Here is a 24,593-nt window from a genome sequence, read left to right as displayed (position 1 = left end):
AGCTCCAGATCGATGGGGATCCCCACATATTACAGGCCGCTGGAAATAGCAGGCGGTGTCATAGCTCCCGTGTCACGTGGTTTTCCAAGTGTGGCGTAGAATTCTATTTCAGGTGATGCCTGAGGCAGAAGCCGTGGTCCTCTCAATATAGGCTATAGCCTATAAGGGGTCCACTGGGAACTTTGGTAACTAGTATTTGGAGAATCTGACTATTCTGACACCTAGTCTATACAACAAGCTGAGGTTGTAAAGGGTTATACAGGTACGAAATTATGCTCTTTTCAATGTCAATAACCAATTGATTAACCAACCCGCTACTCCCTAATGTAGGTATATAAACATCGAGCTAACCTGTAATAGTATTAATATATAGGGTGGTAGTAGCAAGAACCACCTTTATTGGAAGATTTGGGCTGATAGGTAGTATAAATATCATTAGTGTTTGAAACTATCCGGGGTCTGTAGTGGCTGAACTTAACTACTAAAAAGTGAGGAACTGCTGATTCTATGCCTAATATACGGTGGGTCTATCGTACAGGTTGTTTGTATGTATGTTACTTTAGGAATAAGATTTGGTTTGATTATGGGTTAGATCCACTAACGGTGTCAAAATCGCAGTTTATGGTCAACTTTACCCTCGGACCTCTCAACGACTCAGTTAGATATATATCAAATTCTTGTCGGACATTTGCTTTCAGCCCATGGCCCCTGAAACGATCAGGCCAGAATGGCGTTATGATGAAGAGACCTTCGAAATCCATTGTGGGCAAGCACCACATGAGGGAGGAGATAGGTAACTCTCAGAGCAAAGACATGAAAAATCTAAACTATTTCGAGATAGTTATTACACTGGCTATGCCAAATCTGCTCAACTCACTGCAGAAATTCCAAATACGTGTTTTGTTTAGTTTTGTTTCTGACCTGATTTACCCCGTATTAAGATTTAACCTATGCCACTTTCCGGAGGATGCCGATAGGAACTCCTGATTCCAACCAGCAACATAAGTAGACATATTGAGAGTAGGTACATACTAGGTCCTGTACCCGCCATTTACCCCCGCTCTTTTCATGTTTGTGGCATACTCCAGAGTAGGCTGCTTCTATACACAACTAGCTCCATTGTTGTTGAGTCCACCGATAATACTCTGCCTTCACCAGTGTGACACAGTATGAAGCATTTTGAGTGTCTTTAAATGGCAGAAAGAATTGGATCCCAGTTACAAGGTATTTGACACAGTCCACAGCCATGGAATGGAAAAGGATGGGTAGCATCCGGCATGTGTGTGGGAGCCCCAAGAGTTAAGGAGGAAATATAATTTTAGCCAGGGACGGTACTGTGTATAACCAGAAGTCTAGTCAATAGGCTGCCCGACTAGAAGAAGCTATCCGCTACCATAAATCAATAGCAGGTCCGAGCTTCCCACCTGTTCTTTTCATGTCTCAGTCACAGTGGAGCTGACACATTCCCCCGTTCTGCATAAGAGTACTTGGAGGAACAGAAATACGACATGTGCAGCTCCTGCGTCCCGTCGATCTAACACGCGAAAACCTCGTCGTGGGTGCTATAGAAAGCACTATCACATCAATTGCACTCACCAAGCCTGGATAAATCCACAGAATACGGTATGTATGAGGATGGCTGCGTGTACGGAATATTTTGGAAAAATATTCGAGGAAATATAAAAAGAAGTAAACGTAGAAGATCTGCCGAGACAGTTGGGTTCAGTGTGTCACTTTTCCAAGGCTGAACCTACGGATGTGGTCGAGCAAGGTATAGCCGCAAGGGCACAATGCAGACTCGATGGAGGAGGCAAGCTATCCCGGCTTCATATGCATTGTGAAGACAAAATTCGGGACTTTGGCGAGCAGTCAGCGCTTCTCCCGATCTGCGCGCGTACCCATTCCATGCTCTGGAACATGTTCAGCAATGAGATCTTTACATACGCGACAGGCTCGAATGAATGTGGGATCCTTTATCGACGTCTCCCCTATCCAGTAAATCGCTTTGGAAATGCTCTCATGTATTTTCCTGTATTTGGTAGTTCCCGGGTTTACGAGGAACAGCAATTGCGTCAAGAGGATCGTGGTCGGTTGCATTATCATGTGTAACATGTGCCACCAAGGAGACACACGGTAGACCCAGGAAGTGTCCTGTAAGTCCGGCAAGAGATCAAGCATCTGGATTGCAAGGTCGACACACATGGTCGCCGTTGCATCACAAAAGCTTCCTGCTTCTGTTCCCGAGATCTGTCGAGTCAGGCGACTCAAACAGGGTTGCGTAATGATGATCTTAGCACTGTAAAAGAGAAATGCCAGGCTTAACCGCTGTCGTTCAAATTCTAGTGTTCCTAGCGTGAAGTGGAAAGCGGGGGGGAGCCTTTCGAGCCAAGCGTCTATCCTCCCATTCAATGTGGATATTGCCATTTCTACCTCACGCCACGATTTCCTAGCAGCTCCTGCAGCGTATAATGTGTCAACAGTGTTCCGCATAATAAGACCTAGGTCGACGAGATACAGAAAGTAGAGCGAGGAATTCGGTGTGAGTGTTTCGACAGCATTGGATACGATTTGCTCACATTGTTTACCTGGGATGGCGAGCGTGTGCCCATGAATGCCGGGCGTTGCGTTGTCCATCAGAAAAGACCTCGAGTGGCTAAAGGCAAGCCTCTCCATGAACATACTGCGAGACTCATTATCTGTAATAAGCTGAATGACGTTTTCATCCAAAAACTCCTCCTCTCTGAACGGCACTGGCAGAGGAGTGGTGCAGAAATCATGACTGCAACTAGGTGGGCGACCAGTCATCACAGAAAGAGAAATGTCCAGCATGTAAAGGGACCACCACACTCGGTAACGTGATTCCTTGGATGTATGAACAATTGAATTGCTTTCGCTTCGGAGGTTAAGCCCCATAGTGACGGCTGACCGTATAGCTATCCCACATATCCTCCACGACCTACAAAGCACATATGCCGAGTTAGACATAAATCAAGTAATAAAAGAGCAAGAGGAGAAGGAGCAAGGGGCGTACCTGTTGACCTGTCCCACGGATGAAAGGTAAAACGAAGTCAGTCCTTCCACCTGAACCTGTTGTAGATTTGGGTGATCTAGCAGCGCAACTTCACTCATGTTAAGCTTCCACGCCCGAGAAAAGTACACGCGATCGTCATCTGGCGCACCCTGGGAATCCGTTAGTATCTGCCGAGAATATCTCGCCGCAATGGCGAACACCAAGTTAAGGATCGCCAGCCATCTTTTTCCCGGTCGCACATAAGGAGTGTTGTAGAAAGACTTATACTGCCTTAAAAAGATAACTTTCCCTATGATAGGAAAGGAGTGATGGACAACTTGGAAGTAGTTATCCACCAGCTGATCGGCCATCGTCTGCGAAGGCCATTTCTCCGTATTAGCATTGTCAATAACTGGGATCTTAGCGTTGTCTAGAAAGAAATTCACAGAAGCAACAGAATATCGATTCGGTTGTTCCTTGGGAAAGGTCGGATTGGAGCGATCAAGCATTCGCCGCAATCTGTATAGCCAGGCTATTTCCGAATGTTCCCCTACAAACCCTATCGCTTGGACCTTCTCATCGCGGTTGAAATCCTCGTTGGTGTAGTCGAGACCTCCCAATAGGGACGTCGGAACAGGGCTCAGAAGCACAGCAGAGTCAGCAAATTTAGATGACTGTGATGATACCGAAGGTTTGCGATCAAACACTTGTTCAGGATGGACGGCCTGCTATAAATTTCTAATCAGACTGGGCTAGTTAAGACAGTCAGGAGGGTAGACAGGTAGCCGTCACAGCATAAAGAAAGGAGCTAAAGCAAAAAAAAAAAAAAAAAAGGGAAGTTGCAGTGTAGCACAAGGGGAGAGACCGCCTTACTTTATCGAGTAGCTGCTTAATATATTGGGCCGAGCAAGAGTCCACCTTGGGACAAATATCTCCCAGTAGGGCCTCATACACCTGAACTTTACTTGTCAGATCACTGAGTAGCCTGGTACCTACCGTCAGAAATCTAGGTAGCGGTCCAAAAGTCATCACATAACGCACTTGTCCATCTTCTCTCGCTTCCGATCCCCGTATGAGCAAAGAATACCAGATTCCTGGCATCGTTGGCAGGTTGGACGATGTCCATTACATTTAGCCTTTTGCTTTCGGCAATTTTCGCACGCCCGACTGACTCGTCCGCTGGTCGTCCAGTTACTTGGGTTCGCTGACCGAGGAATTGCCACTTTCGAGTTGAGAGATCGATCATTGAAACCCATCCGTGAGACAGCTGTAGGCGATTCAGTATGGTTAGGCACCGCCTCAGAGCTACTCGGAGGCCCGAAAGACGGTTGCGAGTAGCGGCGGGCCAATCTGTCGTAAAAAGGAGTGGGTTTACTTTGCTGAACCTCTGCTGACAAAGGGTAGGGACGATAATGAAAGGAAGGAGGACGATTCGGATCGGCCATTGTCACAGTCGAAGATGTTGTCACTTCCTTTCATCCGTCTTCCCTACCCAGGATAGTGCAAACAACTTTGGACAAGGACTAGCAACCAACAGACTGGCTAGCCTGACCCGAAGCAAACTAGAGATCGACAGCGACCACAGGCACGCAAAATACCCAGCTACAGCCTTGATATATATTTTTTTTTATTTTTTTTTTTCTTATTCGTTTTTGACTGGTGCCAGGTAACAGTGGGCAAACATATAAAACCGGCCGTGTTGGTCAAGAGACGGATCGCAGCCAGGCGAGCCGTGGTAGGCTGGATATGACAGCCGCCGACCTTAAAGACACAAGCGGGAAATCGGGTACTTCCGAGTATGTAATCCTCGATACAGCCAGCCCTGTATTATATAATTGTTGGGCCTCGCTTTGTAAGTAGAGGCTCCAGGGTGCAGAAACGTTCGGGTGGAGCAGGCAATAAACAGCGTAACAGAAGGCGTCATAGGGATGTGGGAAAACCAAAAAAAAGACACAAAGAGGAGACGTTGCCGGCGAAACATCTGGGGAGCCATCCCATGGATTAGGTCGGTTTCGTGGTCGTCCCATCCATGCAGGTTCTTTTTGGTCGGTCTTGCTGTTAGGGGCGCAGGAAATGAGCATGCCTCTGAACATCCATATTTGACAGATTCCGTTGTGCAGAGCGGATCAACACCATCGAAGATTCCCGAAACCCACCGCAGGTTCCTAGTACTGACAGACTTCCAACAAGACGAAATAACTGCTCCAACAGAGCCGTGGGAGGATCCATAACATCGAGCTTTGAAATGCGAACATTCCCCTCCCTAAGGACTGGGAGTTACACACACGCAGGAACGCGGTGTATCCTCTCTCCTCCCTGACTAATGCGACATGGCATCAACTGTTTGGAGGTGCCTCGAGCAGCGTTGAAGGTCCGTATTGAGAAGTATCTGAAAGACATACTGCTGGCTCCGATCCCCAACCTCTGAGTAAATGCTCCGGAAAGTCAGAAGTATCATCATTCACTAACTTGGGGAGTGTACAGTGTTCGGCACGTATCCTTTCGTCGCATCTGCTTCCCACCTCGACTCGCCCTAACGTTAGGGTTCTGATGGTTGCGTCTCAAGCGATACCATCCCTTGGTATGGCCATTAGCATCCCCGTCCTTCGACCACGCCGACAATCTCCGCCATGATGAGCGAGTGGCTTTTATCCTGTTGAAAAGGACACAATGCTAAAGAAATCACCGGCTCGGGGTTGGAACCAGAGTACCTTCGGGAGCTTGATACCAGATAAAAAACGAACACTAGCACGGACATGGAAGGGGGTACCTCGTTCAATACACCCAAAATTCGAATAATTGAGGAAAAAAAGGAACAGCCTCAGCATGGAATCGTTTCCGTTAAAAGAGGGTAGGGGAAATTGCTGGGGTGCTGTGTCAACGGTGGTTCCAATGTATCGACGTATAAAATGGATACATAAATTAACCATGTTGTATTCATGACAGGGTTATAAGAACATGGAGATCCCTCTGTAAGCAGGTTAATCTGTGGTACAAACAGGTGACCTTGATCAGGACTCAATACACGCTTTCCAAAATCCGGGACCAAGGGCATGCAATGATATTTGAAGACGGCAACGAGACAATGTATTTTGCACTCATTGTTCTGTTTCTAGTTATGAAATCGTGAGAACAGGTTCATCAACCTGCACTGACACTTACCATCTGCAGATATTGCAGATGTTTTAATCCCTGAAGGTAATTTTTTTTTTTTTTTAACTACTCCGTGACTGTACAGGGAGGAGAAAAGTACTATTTCCGAGAAAATGACTGCGGGAAGCAGGGCATAGCTCCATAGTATGCAGCTGAGGGTGAGCTAGGCGATATTGTCGCTCGAGACAGGCTGGTAACTAAAAGCCACCGGTTATGGACGTTGATTCTGGTTTCAAAGCGCTGGAGGGAAGGTGCTTGCCGACCGAAATTTATCCGATCCTTGCCTTCCAGTTATTGCCAGTGTCGTCTTGTTATTTAACATGAAATTTGATAAATGCCCATCGGATCTCCATGGTTAGAACTCGCGACTGTAGTATCTAAGATGCTTTCATACGGAACTTAAACGGCACCAAGACCTGTATTATTTTTCGAAGCTCGGATGAAAAGAAGACAGCCTGCTTGATGAATGAGCAATAGTCATGATCTTTATTAGGGTCACGAAGACCCGAGCTAGACAAACTCGTCTTAACAGATACAGTATCAGGTGTCGATGGGCAGAAAAGCGACGAGAGTTGCGAAGTGGAAGATCGGTTGAGAGTGAAGGAGTTGTTGCGCGCTCCCATTGGCAAGGATAAAAATTCCGGCTGAACTAGAAGGACGTGCGGGAGAGATCAAGTTCTTTCGGCCTCATGTACCGGGACAAACTGTTTTTCCTTCATGAGAGAGCTGACGAAGTACAGTAGAGTCGGGCAGGTAATTTCCTGGGGTGCTGCAAATGTTGTGCAGCAGCAGCAGATCCACCGGCCTCTCGAAATGGTCAGTGGCATGAATAAATGCGACCGAGATGTTTGCATGGCCTTCTTGTTCACGACGATGATCACCAAGCTGTTCCCACTCGGCATTATCAGGGAAGTCTGCTGTGCACACTCTTCGCTGATTTCTCTCCTTACTAGGGAAGCGTCTCTCTGGGCACATCGGGGATAGGATTTCGGCCGGATAATATCTTACAAGTCGGGCTGTAATGCTGAAGCTGAGAGCTTGACCGCTGCATAGCGGCCCATCGTAGCTGCCACCAATAATGGAGTATGTAACTACCGCTTCTCCTAGAGGTTGGATCAGCGCCTCTGGAGAATTATCATACTGCCCCTTCATTGTCGTACACTTCCGCTAATGAGAGTAGTGTAAATTATTCTAACCTCCCAATTCCAGTTAGTACTGTTTTCAAACAGGTGTTTGGTCATTGTCTCAAGGCTACCGAAGGCTGAGAGACATAGTTATGTTTGACCTTGTTAATCCTTGTGGCTTATGAAGACATCATTTTTCATGGAGACATTTAATGAGTGACTTCCAATAGCCGTTGGCTAAAGTTGTTAACAGTGCTGTTCCCCTTGCCTATCCGAAATATCTGGGTCAGCACCTCACTGGAGAAAGGATTTTGGAAGTGTTTCATAACCTAGTCGAGCTGCGAACAACAGTGGCGTATGTCCTTTACAATCCTTGGCACTTTCTTGATTGTGTATCACGTTAGAGAAGCGGACTCGCGGTCGTGTCTCGGCTCTTTGCAGCTACCAAAGAATTTTAACAAGCCAGTTTGCAACAAGTGCCTAGGCAGTGACTTAGGAAGGTGTGACGCAGTCAATAAGAATAAGCTTCACGTGTATATTTAAGGCTCATTGGGGGTCGCAACTCAAACCACTTGCTGAGAAGGACGTTGAATACTCCCTCAGGTCATGTGAAGCGTTCCGTGTAGTTAGTGGTAAGGTCCCTTGCCAATATGTCTGGATTCTTGCCATTGTCCCGTGGAAGCATGGCCTCGGCCTTAGGACATTTCAAATCCACGTTTAAGACTCTCGTTCGTGCTTCCTCAGTGCCTGGACTGGCAACACTCGCCAATAGTAACCCGCGTCCACGTAGCAAATCTCATCTTTGAAATAAGATTGCATCATTATCTGTCAGTAGCTTCACTATATCAAGTTAGGATAGTGGTGATATTTTTTTAACTCATGAATTTCTTGAATAAACCTTTCTCCTTGTTGAGATGATCATCCCGAGGGGAGATGAGGATTCTTTGTAAAGTATCTCTATACTTCTTCCGCAAGTTGTCCAATCATAACTCTATAGGATGGGCACTACCGCCATGCATTGTCTTTAAAGGAAAGACTCATCACTCAGCTACCAAGCAACTGGAGCATTAAAGTGAGAATAGAGAGATAACTAATTAAATTGGACTTTATTCTCTTTAAGAGGCTTTATCCCTACAAAAAATAACTACATAGTTGATAGATATTCCCTACTTAGTTTAGATAACAATGGAAGCCAGCTGATGCTTGTGCTTGAGGAGAAAAGAGAGAGATAGCTCCATGACAGTGGCTTGGTTTTTTATGTTATGTTAGAATGACTATTGCCTGGGATTGGCCAAACCAACCTGAAATGAATTTAGCGTATCAATAAAATTCCACAAGACTACAAAGGATACCTTCCCTAGATAACCCAGGTATATCTTTATCTTCTGATCTGTCGATAGGACGGAATCGTGGATCGAATTAGATACTGAGAAGACAACAAGATCTAAGCGAATATTGAGCTCATGATTACCAATAAATCAAAAGTCATCACACTTTCACCAGCTTAGTGATGAATGAATAATAATATAATAATATTCTAGCGACAGTCCCTGTCCTTGGTAAATTTTTGATATCATTATTCAGCCGTTCTGTGATGGTTTGGTTGTCTCTGCGCTGGTAGAGATAAAACCACTTGACCATATAGAACGTACAAGATGACTGGTCTTCCATCAGTCACATCTAGCTCCCTATATAGTAGCAAAGGCCTTAGTCTGAGCACCATAGTGGGTTTAACCCATGACACAGTCACAACTAGTTCTATAGCCACTAGCTAGTATTTGATTACTATTTCTTAGATATATAGCATAATTCCTAATACTGTAAAAATTACAAAATATAGTCCCGATTAACTCTACTGACCATGACCGTGGCACATTGGATTCTGGAAATTTACTGCAGTGACTGTAGTTTTAATCTACTAATAATATACCACCAAAGTCTAGGTAGGAATTGCTTAGCCAACTGAGAATTCTTTAAAGTATATAAATCTAAAGTTAGCCCTATGAGTGAGAGGCGTGCCCCCTACGACATGGGAATAGCTCAAGGCAGCCCGTAGAAACCATCGGGAGCTTTCCTGTATGAGTATTTCCCATCTCCTGGACAGGTTATATACCTGCTCAAACAATGCCTTGCACAGCACAATTCTATGCCATCATAATACATTGCAATAAGGTTGCTATTAGTAGTGTACTTCATACTAAAAGTTTTATTCCATATAATGATATAACATAATATAGCTGGTGCATGGGTAATGAATGCCCCAGGCTGACTCAATGGGCTGACTAATTTATTACTAATCAATATAAACAAACCACGCAAGACGCTGACGACAGGGCTATGGGGCAGGGGGGATAAACTAGCATTACCAACCGTTCACCTTAGTTTGAAGACAAGCACTTGGAATTGCGATATAATTCTTCAATAACATAGGATGCCCCCAGGGTACCTCCGATTACTGTTCGGTCCACCCTTGAACGTGTCGATAGGATATATCTGACTTTCGTCTCTGTGTCTGGTTAGTTTAAACTGAACTTACTCCCTACCTCCCCGACATAGCAACAAACCGTTCACCAATAGGGACGACACAGGATTAGGCCAATAAGGGAATGATTGTGGTGTTGGGGGTGCCTGCACACTAATATAACTAGTTGGCTTACGATCTAGCAGGGATGATACATGCCGCAGTAGCGTCTCATCCAGGACCCGCCAAGTCGGACATGAACCCCTGCTTTCCGTGTCCGTGTCCGTTTCCTCCTGATTATCTTCCCGCGAATCCACGTACGAAATAAGCATAGGTCCATATGCCGAGACTGTGATACAACATCCCCCCCATACAAAGTATTTGATATAATATTTTGGCACGAGAGTGATATGGTCCGTTGAGCGAAGTCTCGGAATATGTTTATTTGAAATGGCTCTCAATTCCAAATAACTCAGGTGCTATATATTCTCAGGTTAAGGACAGGGTTGCATTCCTGAGATTTGATTGGGTAGCTCTTTCAATCAGGACATCGATAATTATCCCATCGTGTATTCAAGATGCTGGGTCGTTGCCATTGGTGGACTACATCGCAAAGCCTACTCTCATTCATGGACGTCAATGGAGAGAGTAAGTTGGGTTCCCCTCTCCAGCCATTTGAGGAGTTGCACGGATAATCATTTCCAGAACTGGACTGAAATAGAAGAATGATCTATTGATCGCGATCCATGGATATAAGGAGCAGATGGAAACACGATCCTATTCAGAATGGCTGGAGGTACGGTGCACTCTCGCTCGAACGAGGTTTCTGGACACGATTCATCAGATAGACTCAAGGGCGGCTGCAGCTTTACGCAGTGCATCAGTCGTTCGATTCGCAATGGGACGGGGTATATATACATATGTCTCTGATCACGATTGTATGAGCCTCTTCTGCACTCAGACCCGCTCCGTCAGGCATCAGGCCATTGTGTGATACTTCTTGTTATCGTGGCGTGGAATAGGGGGCTTCCTTTTAGTTAATACGTACTATTAATAGGAGATTGATCTAGAATGGCCGAGTAGGAGCCTATCATGTGAGCCGACGTAATAGAGTATGGCTGAGAACCTTGGGTTCAAGCCGCCGTCAATGACGGTCAATAGCTAGGATTTAGTAATCTCTGACGTAGGACAACTGATAAGCCCATTCAACGCAGTCTAGAGGGATAGTTGATCGCTCACATCCAGGAAATATTAGCTAATTAAGTACGGAAAGTCGAGAGAGAGGACGGTACCGTAGATGCCGCAGCGACAGTACGGAGTACAACCGATTACTGTCTTACTGGAATTTATTCATGTCATTTAATATGCTCTCCATTTGTCTGGTGGCAAGATAATCACTACCTCACTCCCGAGAAGAATCGTGTCTTGACGTATAGAGACCAAGTGGTGATGCAATGCGTTGCCTTGCAGGTGATGAACGAACCGTGGTACGTGCTAAGCCGCTGCAGAAACAAAAAGTCGTGCCAAGATCGACATCCGTGGCGCCCCGTATTCTCACTTGGAACACAAAAAGGACGCCCCTCAGCTGATTCACATCTCCGAAAACAACGCAATCGCTCTCAACTACCCAGGTGATTGAGAGAGAATCCTGAGGATTAATCGCTTCCCCCCTGAGTCGTCATTTAGGCATTAAGCATTTGACTAGGCGGGAAGTGGCGGAAAGAACTTCAAATAGTGATCTGACGATTTCCTGCGGGTGGGGATTCCCAACACCGACCCAAAGACCCAAACCTCCGATGGACGCCTGAACCACCAGGATCGCAATCCTGAGGGATCCAGGACGAAAAATAGGGCTTCTTACCTAAGCCAGTCCCCACTGATACGGAGTCGGGGTCCGATTGTCCGCCAACTCCATATAAACTTCTACCTACCTACCTGCACCCCGGCTCCCCTGTCCGCGTCCTTGTCCGGCTCCGCCACGTGGATGGATACCTTTGATGTGATGGTGTTACCAGCCTCAAATCTGCCAGGCGCGTCGGGTCCGCCTTTGGTGAAGACATGCGAGACCTGTGTGAGAGCGAAGATCCGATGTCTGCGAAGTCCAGGTTCTCCGATTTGCGACCGGTCAGTTAGCCGCGCGCCCACAGCCTGTATACCGCTGACCAACCTCGTCTCAGCTGTCGTCGATTGAACAAACAATGCTACTTCCGACCTGCTCGGTCACGCTACAATCCCGCGAAAAGGGAGACGTAAGGCCTTTTCCCCTTCCCTCTCCTATCTGTGTTGGAAGAATCAAGGCTCATTAGACCCCTTTTCCACGGCCCAGACGGATTGAAGCCCTCGAAGGTAAAGTCAACCAGCTCCTGGGACAAATCAAGAGCGAATCACCTCAGGAGGAGTCGTCGTCGATAAACCCTGCCGTGGGGACTACTCGAAAGGGGTCGACAACGAAGCGCACACCGAGCGAGAAACCGCCGGCGCCAGATGTCATCGCGAAAGGAATCATCAGTTTCGACGATGCCTGCTCCCTGTTTGATCAATTCCGTAGGAGCATGATGCCACACTTTCCCTTCGTTATCATACCAGAGGAGACGACATTGCAGGAACTACGAGAACAGAAGCCGTTTCTACTCCTAGCGATCCTTACGGTGTCTTTGTACGAGAATATGCCGCTGCGGCGTGTGCTCCTCGAGGAATTCCGAAATGCCGTTCGGGAATGTATGGTGTTCGGACTAGCCGAATCTCCGTTCGAAGTTCTACAGGGGTTGCTTGTAAGCCTTGGATGGTAGGCCTCTCTTTCTCCGGTTGTCGTTCCCATCCGGACAGAACGAATAATGGATATTTTCAGGTCCCAGTATCTATACCAACCGCGCCAATTCACGACCTATTTCCACCTCGCCCTTACTATTGTAGTTGACTTGTGGCTAGATCGACCGGCGGAGCTACGAACTTCCATCCCTCGGTCGGAAATCAGGACAATGACACACGCCAAGCTTGCATCGGTCGCGCGTGACGAAAAGAGGGCTGTACTTGGATGTTTTGTAATCTCGTCCTGGTTAGTGCGCGCCGATGACGGCGTCCAGAACCACCACGCTAATTGGAAATCCCAGTGTCTCTATCATCATGCAGAAAAAATGCACGTTTCCTTGGACCCCTCACCTAGAAAGATTCGCGCTGGAATTGGCCCAGGAGCCTGAATATCCTAGTGACCAGTATACGATCCATCTGGTCCGACTCCAACATCTCCTTGAGCGGATCGATGAGGTCTCGATCAGTCACCCTCCGGACATGCAAGGCCGGATGGCCGAGATGGAGCGCCACATTTTTGCCTTTCGACAGGAGCTAGAAGACATGAAGAACCAGCTCTCCTATACGAGAACGAACTGTTGTACGTGAGAGACATCAAGAATCCTCATTTCCCGCCTAACGTTGTTGTAGTGATTATCGCCCTGCAGTGCCATACCATAGAATTGTATTTGACGCAGGTCAGCCTATTCGACAAATTCCATGCTATTCCACCACACCACTATATCTCTCCGTCAAACGCCACCCATCCCGAGGCACCCCCTTCATTCTACCCGCGACGACAGCGAGAGCCATCCATGCTCCCCAGCTCCATGACGTTCCGGATCGATTCTCTCTGCCGTGGACTAGCAGCTGCGGAACGCTACTTTGACTCGGTGTTGACCTGGCCCGTGGGCGTCGAAGACAACATCAGCTACATGCAATGGGTGCAAATTGGATTTATCCTTGCGATATCGGCCAAGCTAGCCGTCACGGCCTCGGACCCATTGTTATATCGTCACGAACGGGTGGGACCCCTATGCGACGCGCTGAACATGCCACTAGTTCTGCAGAACTGCAGGAGGCGCATGCAGGCGCTGTCCAATCGGAACGTGGACGAGACCGGCGAACAAGACGTGTACTCTCACTACGAGCAATGGCTCTGCCACATCCACGAGTGGTTCGATCGGAATTATTGTCTCACTCAGCCGGATGGGCTACCTCCGGCGCCAACACCTACGCAGCAGCAACGAGTGTCTGCTGTCCCCGTGCCGGGACCGGCGCCTACCACGATGCCTGTGTCGACGTTCTATCCTGCTCAAGCGCGAGATGGCAACCAGCCTGCGCAGGTATGTCCACCGGAGAATGGCGGTCTTGCCTGGTTGGATCCATACCAGGATGCGTCGACAGAGGAGATAATGAACGGATGGATGGCGTTGTCGGCGGTGCCACTCTAGTGTAATGTATATCATGAACCTATACCTATACCTATGCGTATACCTCTATGCCTATACTTATGTCTACATATCTATATACCTATATACATGCTTCAAGCGATATTCCATTATATGTTTATATCTATCCCGGAGTCGGCGCCTGCCTGTTTTTGTTAATCTATATATACTATAGTAATTTACTTCTTATCCTGATATATCCCTGCACTATCCTATCTCCAATGAAGTGAAGTATGCGTAGTCTAACTGATGGGAGGGACTTATGTCTCTATAGGCAAGAAGCCATTCACAATCTTCTAATCAGAAGCTAACACTATTGTGCCAGGAATAGGTGTGATAAACATCCTTTCTTTAGTCAACCATTTTCAGGGTCTTCTGGACCCCAGGTCAGTGAAATGAGGTGAGATTCCATTTTTCTTAAGACAATCTGTGCCTTGAAAGCCCCCAAGAGATGAGTTCTGTCCCAATAAGAGATAAAGCAATGGAAGATAGAGGAAAGCTGTGGAAATTCTTCTAACTAATATATAGTAACAGTTAGAACAGAGCGCCACCACTGCTATCAGCCAACATTATCCATTACTCTAAAGATTGTGGTTAATGGCATCAAATCGTCACGTAATACTTCAGGTATAGAATCTACCAGAAATTTATCATCATTCTCCTCGATATAGGAATACAAGGCACTAGATTCACTCAATAGTCATCTTAGGCTCGCGTTTTATGGGGTTTAGAAAATATAAGAGGTGTAGATTTAGCTACGCAACCTAACAAACAAATTCCAGGCCGGATCAGAGCTGTATATTACGCCAACCAATATATATTCCACTAAGCAACCTATGCACTTCAGGCACACCTCATCTGTCCTTAACGTCCAGTTCACAATGGGTGTTGATACCAATGCCTGGGCCGGATTCGAGCTGAAGCTGCTTCACTGTCTTGTTCCTGCCAGCAGCTCCACCACATCCTCATTCCCGTTTAGCATAGCCCAGTGTAGCGGCGTCTGACCTACTCGATACTTGGAATTTAGATCAACACCCCTGACAAGTAGCAGCTTTACTAGCGCCTCATTCTTGCCCATCGCGGCCAAGCGTAGCGGCGTCCGACCGTATTGATCCCTAGTGTCCAGGTCAGCATCAGATTTGTCGAGAAGCAGCTTCACCACCGCCTCATGTCTGTTCCTCACAGCCATACGTAGCGCCGTCCCGTCAAGCTGACCCTTAAGATTTAGATTGGCATCCTTATTAAGCAGCAACTTTATTACTCCCTCCTGCCCAATTAGTGTGGCACAGTGCAACGGTGTGCGACCAAATGTATCCTTAAGGCCTGGGTCAGCACCCTTGTCAAGTAAGGCTGTAGTGGACTCCTCCAGTCCAACGAATACTGCAAGATGCAGTCCTGTCATCTGCCGTGGGACCCTTTGACTATAGCCCGGGTAGCTGCCAGGTACCATCACTGCGTTGCTACAAGCAGATGCCTTAGCTTCGTCCTCAAGAAGGTTCAGAATCAGTTGATTCACGTCCTCAATCGAAGACACGCGGGCATCGTGTCCCCAGTTTTTAGCGGCATAATCGTACAAATATGTGACTTTATCCTCGCGTTAAATTCGTCATCTGTTGGGCAGGACCCTGCGCAAAAAGTGTTAATGACAGATAGGTAACGAATCGTTTTGTAATATTAATCTGCGCATCCGGGAACCAAGACCCCCTTGTCCGCTCGATGTATTTCTGAGTTGTATAGTGGATTAACCGGACGATATCACTCTTCTTATCTATAATAACTAAGCCGGCACACACAGAGACTATATCCAACCCTGGATATTCTATGTGTCAAATTCAGGCTCACCTTCCTCGATAGCTAAAGCGTGTTGGAGCTCTGAAGAGCTTAAAGGCTTTTTTTGGCACAGGTGATCCATGATAGGACACATCTGGCAAGGTCTTGGAGCTCTGGTGCTTGAATATTAAATCGTGCCATAACTTGCATATAGGCGAGATCTAATGCTTTGGATTTCGTGCTATCATTTGGTGCCTCAGAATCTACTTCCATATCTTCTAGTGTCTTCCTTATTTCCTTACACGTTGTCTTACAGGCTAGAGAATCGACATAGAGCTGTGTAAGCAGAAACCTGGCAAATATCAGTTGACATGTTCGCTTATATGGAATGCTACCTACATTCCATCTGCCGCCCTGGAGATCCTTCCAAACCAATTATCGTAAATTTTGCAACTTCTCATATAGGTATTTCTGGATTTCAAGTCTTATACTTCCTTGGAATTGTCTTCCGATATCCTGAATGAACCGCGAAGTTGCGAAGAGATTCACTTCAGCATTGGCCTGAAGGCCAAGGTTTTTGATAGAAAGCCATTCGGTGTTCGGATCCCGTTTGGTATTCGTCAAGAGCATCGATAAGAATGAAAAATTTGGAATAAACGGCGATGGTTCTAAGTGAGATCATCACGTCGTTTATCGGGGGTCGTGATGTGTTATTCTTGTGCTTGCATAAAAGCCTTTACATTTCCGGGAATATAATCCTGTCGCTGGACGAACTGCTTTAGGAGACTCATAAGCAAGTGCTCTAACGTCTGTTCACCATGCCGTTGAACATTGCAAAATATGTACGCGATGCCGATGTTAGAAACATTTTGAAACCTGCTATAGACATCGCGAATCACAATTGCGGAGAGAACAGTCATCCCAGCTCCGTGAATCCCATGGCAGAATAAGGTCCGCTTTTTGCCCTCTAACCAGGCCTGGTACTCTGGCGAGTCTAGGAGCCATTGCCCTATATCACAATGCCTCTCCGTAAGGATGTCGCTGTACTGAGGTCCGTAGTCAACTGGGGTAACCCAGTTGAGGACCTCACGGTGTTCGCGTTCCTCGTGTTCTAAAGAGAGTCAGAATGTAATGCTACTGTAATGTTAGAACGAGATGGGAATTAGGTTCGTGCCTTCTTGGAGAGATCAAAACCATTCCTTTACCTGGTGTTGTACATACACCACATCTTCGACGACCATCTTCACTAAAAGCATGTTATTACCGTTAGGTAAGATTGATTTCGAAGAACATTGACTTGAAGAACCTACAACATAAAATGAAATGAGTCCCAACTAATCTTCATGCATAACCCATCTTGGCTCCGGGGTATCTTTAACATCCGCCACGTCCGTAGTCTGGAGAAGTTCCTCTGCAGCTGCTGCATACTTCTGCCGCTGACCATTCTTGTGGGAGTCTCAGTAGTTACCGATGCCACGGATGATGAGTCTAGGGAAATTGTTCATCAACGCCAGGTTGCAGGAGAAGAAACGCAGTATAAATGCTGCCTCCGCAATTGGTAAGCCGCTGATCATGCTGACCAAGCGCAGACAGCGCAGATGGTTGGTGAAAGGAATATTTACCAAAGACCAAAGAGGGTAAGTAAGAGTCATATCCACTATTGAACCTGAAGGGCATGCGTTACCGGAAGTCAACGGTGCCTGACTCTGATGAGATAAGATGTCGTGTGAAGTAAGCATCAACCAAACCAAAGGTAGATACCAAGGTTGCAATGCAACCCAGGAGGTTCGTTCTTTCCTTTCACGGTGTACTGGTGTAATTAAGGGTGCATGAAGCCGCAGGACGCATACAGCCGTGGCACCTCTAACTGGAATTTGCCTCCGGTGTGCCAACCAGAAAATGGAATGCTTTATTTATTAAGCCCATTTCCATCAGACGCCAATCGAAGTCACCTGTCGACCGGTTCAGAGTGCTCTTGTTGGTTGGTGTTTCTCCCTGAGTACTGGACTGGACTATTTCGACCATGTGTATAGTATAGACTAATGACCCAGTCGGGCGGTAGTGTGTGCATCCACAGTATGTCTTCACAGAACATCGCTGGGAAATACCACTACCCAAAGTTTGTGTGCATGCCTTGCTATCAATGGTCCCTGCAAGGTAGAAGAAACCCAGGGTTCTCAGTATAGAGTCACAAACAAGCTAGATATGGCAAGCTTCAATCATCAGGGGACGGAGACGGAGTAACAGATAAACAAGACTGGAAGAAATGAAATCTAAATTGGGCCAAGCGCAGACAAGGGAAAGCGTGAGATGGTTCCATCCGGAGTACGGAGTATGTGTAATAACAAGAGAACTGGATCTAAAGAGGTATTCACTTCCTTCCTATTTTGTGCGCCTCCACGTGATCAGGAATTCCTCCGCTTGCCGCCAAGAAAAGGCCGCCAGAAACCAGGTATCCCCCATTGGCTGATCCCATATTATGACGTCAGCCAACCTTAACCAAGGCCGACTTACCGAATGCAGACAAGCCAAGCAACCACAGCCACAACCACAGGTTGAGTCAAATCTGACGCAATGTCTCTCGATCTTTTCTTCAACTATCTTTCTTATCCTTGTAAACCTTCACATCATGGCATAGTAAGGACCCCAGTCTATTCAGGATCTATTGTCTCTTCCTGTCCTCTTCTTATCCTCTGATCAACCACTAATCAACCCTACTAGCTGTCGAGACCGATTTGGCAACCTGTACCGATGCCGTTCATCATGGTCTAACTGGGGCAGATGGGTCCTACTCGGTATTATTATTTTCGTGGGAGTAGTCGCATTCTTCCTCTTCGCGTCAGTATCCCTCTTCCTCGTCAAAATCACCCCAATACACTCTCCTGACTGTTGGCAGATGTGCCTCTGCTCGCAAACGTCGTCGACACGGGCAGAAACCCATGTACGGCACTGGATGGATCGCTCCGAATACAGGTGCGCAGTGGCAACAGCCACAGCAGTATCCGAATCAAGCGCCCCCTGCACCTCCAGGATATCAACCGCAGCAACCGCCACCACAGTCGTACCCGGCCAATTACGGGCAGAATCAGGGATATTTTGGACAGAATCAAGGATATAATCAAGGGTATCCAGGTCCCCAGGAGTATGGATTGCAACAGCCACCGAATGCGTACGCCCGGGAGGGAGTGTATTCTCCGCCGGCGGGACCGCCACCAGGGAATTATAAGTAGAATTCCAGGCTAGAAGGTATTGACTAACTGGGTGGCTTACTTTATTATGGATTAGGATTTAGGAATTTATGGAGTATTATGATTTTCTTTACAGGATAGTGATTGCTATGTGATTTTTTTAGGTACTCTAATTGGTGTTCATTATTGCATATATGTTAAACAGTATATTAAATCTGACTGAGCTGGATGCCTTATCGATCAATTGCTAAGCCACATAACGGGCTTCGCCGGGAGAGCGACTAAATTTTCCTCACTAGAAAAACTAACCCGATCAGGCTGTATCTAGCCCTAAGAATATTACTTAAGGTAGTTATTGTTTAATGCTCTTAGCTAAGACCTACTCTTCTCTATTCTATGTAATACAAGTACAGTTATAGATGTGGTAGAGACATGTAAAGAGCAAATGAATGTAATACAATGCTACCTGTTGAGAATCTCGGGGAAGAAGCTATGTCGTGAGGTGCTAGGATAACAGTGACTGGATAGTATATTAAAATTATCGGTGCGATCTAGTATCGCATGGTGAGTATATTCTTCTATCTAGGAACGTAGACAAACGCTTCCTTATGTCTACGTGTCCCTTAGCCCCTGAATGTGATATATCAGATGGCCGCAGGACTAGGATACCCGAAGGTGCCTTAGGCATCCTGATTTTCAACACTACCAATGAATATTATCTCGCAACTTTATTCCTGTAAAAAAGTGGCAGCTGAGCTGGTGAACCCTTCTAGCTGCAGAAAGCATCGAAATGCAGAAAGGCAATGTTGCAGTTGTTAGCTCCAGTCATAAGAGCCTAATCACATCAGTATCTAACCAGATAGACACTCAGTAGGGAGTGATAACTTACCGACTAATATCAAATGTCATTTGCAGATACAAGGCTGAGTCAAGTAATTAGCCTCGCAGCCAACCGGGATCAAAGCCCAAGTAAACTTAGACAAAGGCTAAGAGTATACAACCAGAAGGGCGCAGATTAGATTCCGACCGACTTGTGTTCGCCGGATTGATGAACGCACATTCTGTATGCAAGGATCGACAATAGCTGAGAGGATCAGCAATGCGGCATGCACTATCGCCACATGCATCGGATCACAGCAGTGGAGAGAAAAATACCCTTGTTTTCCCTGCAGGGATAAAGCTACTAGTAGGATTGCGGATTCAACTCAGCCGGGCCCAGCTCTACAACCCTGCATATAGGGACATAAATATGACGATCAGGGAATTAACTAGGTATAAGCAGACCGCTACCGACTGTGCAAATTAACTATTAAATAAACTAGCTTAAGAATCTTACCGTCACTGTGGATACCGTGATTGAGACTTGCTGGTTCTAGATCTGCATATTGTTTAGGCCCAGTCCTGCCATGGCTGGCTAGTAGGGCTAGTAGATAAAAGTAAGCATGCACTATAGGTATTCCGCTTATACGCGTAGCTGAACCCCAAAAGCAAGTAAATAAATGAACTCCCTGGACTGTCTTTCTTATATTTCATCACCATAGAGCTAATTGTATATAGCCATTTTTTTTATTTATTTATATTTTTTTTTTTTTAAAAAAAAATTACTGTGTCCTGTATAACTAACAAATATCTACGGTAGTCTCCTATTTAATACTGTATAAATATCCAATCACCGTGTATATTGGTTGTTATTTAGAATATAAAACTAGATTCAATAGTAGGCCCATTCAGCTAGTACTATCCCAAGGATAGCACTGCTCTAAGCCGACTGAGTCACTTATACACCTCTTTATTTACAGTGGGTACATAGTATGCAATGTGACTCGGAACACTATCAGTCACTTTGCATGTTAGCCAGCAAAGGAGCCAGCGAGACCGGAGGAAAGGAAGATGGAAATTGTCATATGATGAATCACCATGGGATACGGAGTATAACCCTATAAATAGGGGTCATTCATCTGAAATCCCCATCAGAGTTGCTCTTACCAATTGCCCATCTTTTTTCCTCTACCAAGTTACAGAAACTTCACAAGCAAGATGTTGCTCCGCAAGCTAGTTCTGCTTCTTCCCGCAGCCCTCCTCTCCTGCGCCGTGCCCACTGGTCTCAACAGCATAGTACCAGCTCATTCCACACACTCCCCTACCAAGGCTGGCAGTCCTCCCCCTCCCGACTCTAGGCCCCCAAGTGCCCTGAATGGTACCGTTAAAGCAGCCAAAGTTGTTACATCTCCAGAGTGCAGCCCCTGGTATAATTTCTACGGGAGAGACAGGTGGACATATACGGAATTACAATGGTGTTTCCGACAGCAGGCCGACGGAACCATCCTCTCGCAGGAGCAGCGGAACCCGTGGTATTACTGGGGCGGTGCTTGGTATACAGGCAAGAGTCATAAGCTCGTATGGCAAACCAAGGGCACGGTTGGGGGCACTCGGGACTTTGACTCTGGTAAAGATTGGAACGATGGTCCTGCCAAGAAGGATATCTACATATTCAAGCCCAAGATACCTGCGGGGGTATACGCGGTCAACCTGAACTACCAGCAAGAGGGGCCCTGGTGGGGAGCAGATGCTGCTATTAACGAGGCTGTTATGTTCAGTGTAGTGCTTGGGGATTAAAGCTGTACTCGTCGGCTGGCAAGAGAGAGAAAACGTAAGACATTTACTCGTTTGAAATTTATTTGCTACTATTGGATAGCTAACATTCCGTTGGTAGTTTCTTCCTCTTGTTGTAAATTGCTCCGTTGTGCTGGGATGCGTCATTGACCTCAGAATGGGTTTTTGTCTTTTTTGTTTTCCCCATTCTGTAATGCGAATGCAGAGGTTGTAATGGCTTGTTTTTATTTTGTTTATTTATGTAGAAACATGAATATGATCGGATGATTCCTCTTCTTGATTAGGTACTTTGGCTTTGCGACGTCCGTAGTCCTGAATATACACCCTGTTGAGGTTTCGCTAAGTCTAGGCAACTCGACCAGAAGGCTATCATACCTTGGGCAGATCTTTCTTAGAATTATATCTCAGCACACCGCTAGTACTCTTATGTGAATTCCCCGTTGGTTGACCATATGGCAGAGGCATACTGGAACAACAAGATAAGTTTTGTTCAAATAGCAGGGCATCTTCCTTTTCGTCAACCTATTGCTGGTGTACATACTAGGTAACCTTTTGAATGCTGCGAAGCGCAGTAATGAGATCGATGCAGCACACAGTACGAGGGGTCAGTATCTAAGTAAAGTCCACCTAATTCCAACCTCATCTTTGTCTTCGGACTCTCCATGTCTTCTCAAGTAATTATCTACGCCAAATAGTATCCTGACTAGCACGTTTACGTCTTGCGCTCCAACTCACGGACATCAGCTATGAATACGTGGCAGTCGACGACCAAAGAGCAGCTGCCTACAAATTAATAAACCCGTCAGGCTCAATCCCAACATTAGTTCTGCAAGAAGCACTCTCTCAGACCAGAAAGCCAGCAAGCCCACCATAGTATGACCGTCACTGGCCGCGTTAGAGTATCTGGAAGAAAGATACCCACAATTAAAAACATGGAGGGGTGTCCTCCCACCAACCACTGACTCAAAACGAAAAGCAACCGTTCGCGGTTTAATGAATATCATCGCCTCAGATATCCACCGGTTGACAACAGCCCGGGTGCGTCGACGGACCTGTGAAAAAAAAGAAAGAAAGAAAGAAAGAATAAGAAGGAAAGAAATATATATATGCTTATAAATCGCCTGACTAACAACACAAGATGACTTTTCTGCAGTACCATTTTGATTATCCCAACTTAGGCGCCATGATATAGAATATACACTCTAATATCTCTATCTGAAATGGCTTGAAAATCTCCACCTACACAAATGCGTGCCTGGCACTTCATAAAATAACCATCTTTATTAAATTTATCGGTAAAAACCCATTTTAACGGACTAATCTCCTTTCCTCGCCCCTCTAACTATTCCACCACCGTTGCAGTACACCTTTTATCAAGTTCCTGAATTTCTTTTGCTGCGGCTGTGATAAAGCTATCTCTTAGTAGATATTTAAGCATCTCCAACCATGATTTGGGAGGAGAGGGTAGATTCTCGCTATGGATTCGGCGTTACGGAGTCTGTTGCGTTATTCTAATTGCAAAAGCACGTAGTACGCTATTATGCAGTGCACATGATTTAGTGTTTGCAGAATTGTCTTCAGTTCTTGGCACCTCCTACGCGAAAAGTTGTGCCACTTTTTGGGGGGTCAAATTTTAACTTATAGCGTTAAAAATTTCATTCCACTAGAAACTTGTCTACATATAACGCGTACATATATAAATAATAGTAGGATTTACATGTGGTAGCATTGGATGTGAAGGGATAAATTTGATCTCAATATAACCCAATCAAGTTAATTGATCTCTCTTTTTAATTTACAACGCGTCGGACATGCATTTTTGGTGTTATTCCATGAAACATGAGATTAAGGGGCACTCAAATCATAATAATACTAATAACCTCAGATGCTTCAGAATAACCCAAGTTAGAAGTATAAATACAGACATTCAGTATGTTTATGGCGATGTTAGTGGTGGAGCGAAAAGTGGCATAACTTACGTGTTGCGGGTGCCAAGAACTGAAGAAGAGAATTCTGCATATGCTAAATGTATATTCAGGATCATTTTCTTCTTTCGCGATCGGGTTCCTTCGAGCAGCAAGCCAACTAAAACGCGCAGAGCCAAGCCCACACCTTTGAATTGATAGACACAGAATAGAAAAGGCCTCTGGCTTTACAATCGAGGTCCACTTTGCGAGCAATAGACAATGTTTATTATTGTTGTATTGGGTTCTAAACTAGTATAAATTATCCGACTAAATACATCCTGGCCCCAGTTAATAAACTGCTTTAATAATTTTTCGTAAGAATATATTATTTTAATAGCAATGCTACAATAAATTAACTACCTAAAGCTGCATCCAAAGATTTGGAGTTCCATAGTAGGATATAAGATTGTTTTATTATGTCTGGTAAATCAGCCGCTAGAGGTTATAATTTCTGTAACATGGGAACGCAGCAGCAACTATAGACGATCCTTCAAGCAACTTCTAAAATTACGCTAGGACACAAGAAAGTGTATAATTACCTGTAATTAAGCAGAGAAACTACCATGCAATTCCTAGCTAACCAGCAATATGAGCCGACCCTGGGAAAATGCAGAGTAAGCAATTTCTATATTCAGATCGACTCAGTACAGGAGTAGGAACAGACTTAGTAGTGGGAATGGACTCTGCAGTAGGGACAAATTGGGCCAACAGCCCACAACCTCAAGCACATACAGAATTGGCGATTGGTGGATAGGATTAACAACCATTCCAGCACGCTTGTACTGTGCACACTTCTCCCCTGTGTCGTATTTAAAGCTTGTATACGTTCTTATTTGCTCATCGCTTTAAACCGGATACCCAATTCAGAACAGTCTATATCATGAAGCGCACAGAGACTGAACTCATGACGTGTAGGCCCCTGCTAAATCTCTCCAACCTGTCGCAGTCTTGATTATGGTACTAACTGTGTTGAAGAACTTCATTTGAATTGGCAAAGCCCCGCTGATAAAGCTATGCCAGATACCCTGATCATCGTTATAGGCACGGAAGATCTTGGACTCGTCTTTAG

General features: G+C 45.8%; 7 protein-coding genes across 7 annotated transcripts; 3 read left to right on the top strand and 4 right to left on the bottom strand.

Annotated features, from left to right (window-relative positions):
• Positions 1–1,869: 1,869 nt before the first annotated feature.
• On the bottom strand, positions 1,870–4,455 carry ATNIH1004_002612 (putative C6 transcription factor; the record flags this gene model as incomplete). Its single annotated transcript, XM_033567299.1, has 6 exons — positions 1,870–2,779; positions 3,032–3,180; positions 3,565–3,738; positions 3,884–3,964; positions 4,183–4,277; positions 4,386–4,455. The coding sequence occupies 6 exons, from the start codon at positions 4,453–4,455 to the stop codon at positions 1,870–1,872; spliced, it is 1,479 nt and encodes a 492-aa protein (XP_033429294.1).
• A 2,395-nt stretch (positions 4,456–6,850) lies between these two features.
• On the bottom strand, positions 6,851–7,315 carry ATNIH1004_002611 (uncharacterized protein; the record flags this gene model as incomplete). The annotated part of the gene is made up of 1 exon (XM_033567298.1): positions 6,851–7,315. The coding sequence occupies one exon, from the start codon at positions 7,313–7,315 to the stop codon at positions 6,851–6,853; it is 465 nt and encodes a 154-aa protein (XP_033429293.1).
• A 4,491-nt stretch (positions 7,316–11,806) lies between these two features.
• ATNIH1004_002610 (fungal specific transcription factor domain-containing protein) lies at positions 11,807–13,989 on the top strand (the record flags this gene model as incomplete). Its single annotated transcript, XM_033567297.1, has 5 exons — positions 11,807–11,817; positions 12,075–12,533; positions 12,597–12,803; positions 12,859–13,136; positions 13,187–13,989. The coding sequence occupies 5 exons, from the start codon at positions 11,807–11,809 to the stop codon at positions 13,987–13,989; spliced, it is 1,758 nt and encodes a 585-aa protein (XP_033429292.1).
• Positions 13,990–14,914: 925 nt separating this feature from the next.
• On the bottom strand, positions 14,915–15,910 carry ATNIH1004_002609 (ankyrin repeat domain-containing protein; the record flags this gene model as incomplete). The annotated part of the gene is made up of 2 exons (XM_033567296.1): positions 14,915–15,570; positions 15,829–15,910. The coding sequence occupies 2 exons, from the start codon at positions 15,908–15,910 to the stop codon at positions 14,915–14,917; spliced, it is 738 nt and encodes a 245-aa protein (XP_033429291.1).
• A 556-nt stretch (positions 15,911–16,466) lies between these two features.
• ATNIH1004_002608 (uncharacterized protein) lies at positions 16,467–17,200 on the bottom strand (the record flags this gene model as incomplete). The annotated part of the gene is made up of 2 exons (XM_033567295.1): positions 16,467–16,867; positions 17,185–17,200. 2 exons carry the CDS (start codon positions 17,198–17,200, stop codon positions 16,467–16,469), a joined length of 417 nt encoding a protein of 138 aa, XP_033429290.1.
• A 1,185-nt stretch (positions 17,201–18,385) lies between these two features.
• On the top strand, positions 18,386–18,986 carry ATNIH1004_002607 (resistance to Congo red protein; the record flags this gene model as incomplete). Its single annotated transcript, XM_033567294.1, has 3 exons — positions 18,386–18,393; positions 18,478–18,594; positions 18,653–18,986. 3 exons carry the CDS (start codon positions 18,386–18,388, stop codon positions 18,984–18,986), a joined length of 459 nt encoding a protein of 152 aa, XP_033429289.1.
• Positions 18,987–20,981: 1,995 nt separating this feature from the next.
• Positions 20,982–21,560, top strand: ATNIH1004_002606 (uncharacterized protein; the record flags this gene model as incomplete). The annotated part of the gene is made up of 1 exon (XM_033567293.1): positions 20,982–21,560. One exon carries the CDS (start codon positions 20,982–20,984, stop codon positions 21,558–21,560), a length of 579 nt encoding a protein of 192 aa, XP_033429288.1.
• Between the last annotated feature and the right edge of the window lie 3,033 nt (positions 21,561–24,593).

This window comes from Aspergillus tanneri, assembly GCF_003426965.1.
Source record: "Aspergillus tanneri strain NIH1004 chromosome Unknown AapTan_1_pilon_pilon_pilon, whole genome shotgun sequence".
Lineage (NCBI taxonomy): Eukaryota > Fungi > Ascomycota > Eurotiomycetes > Eurotiales > Aspergillaceae > Aspergillus > Aspergillus tanneri.
The sequence above is the reverse complement of the archived record's forward strand: the minus strand, read 5'-3'. Positions and strand labels throughout refer to the sequence as shown.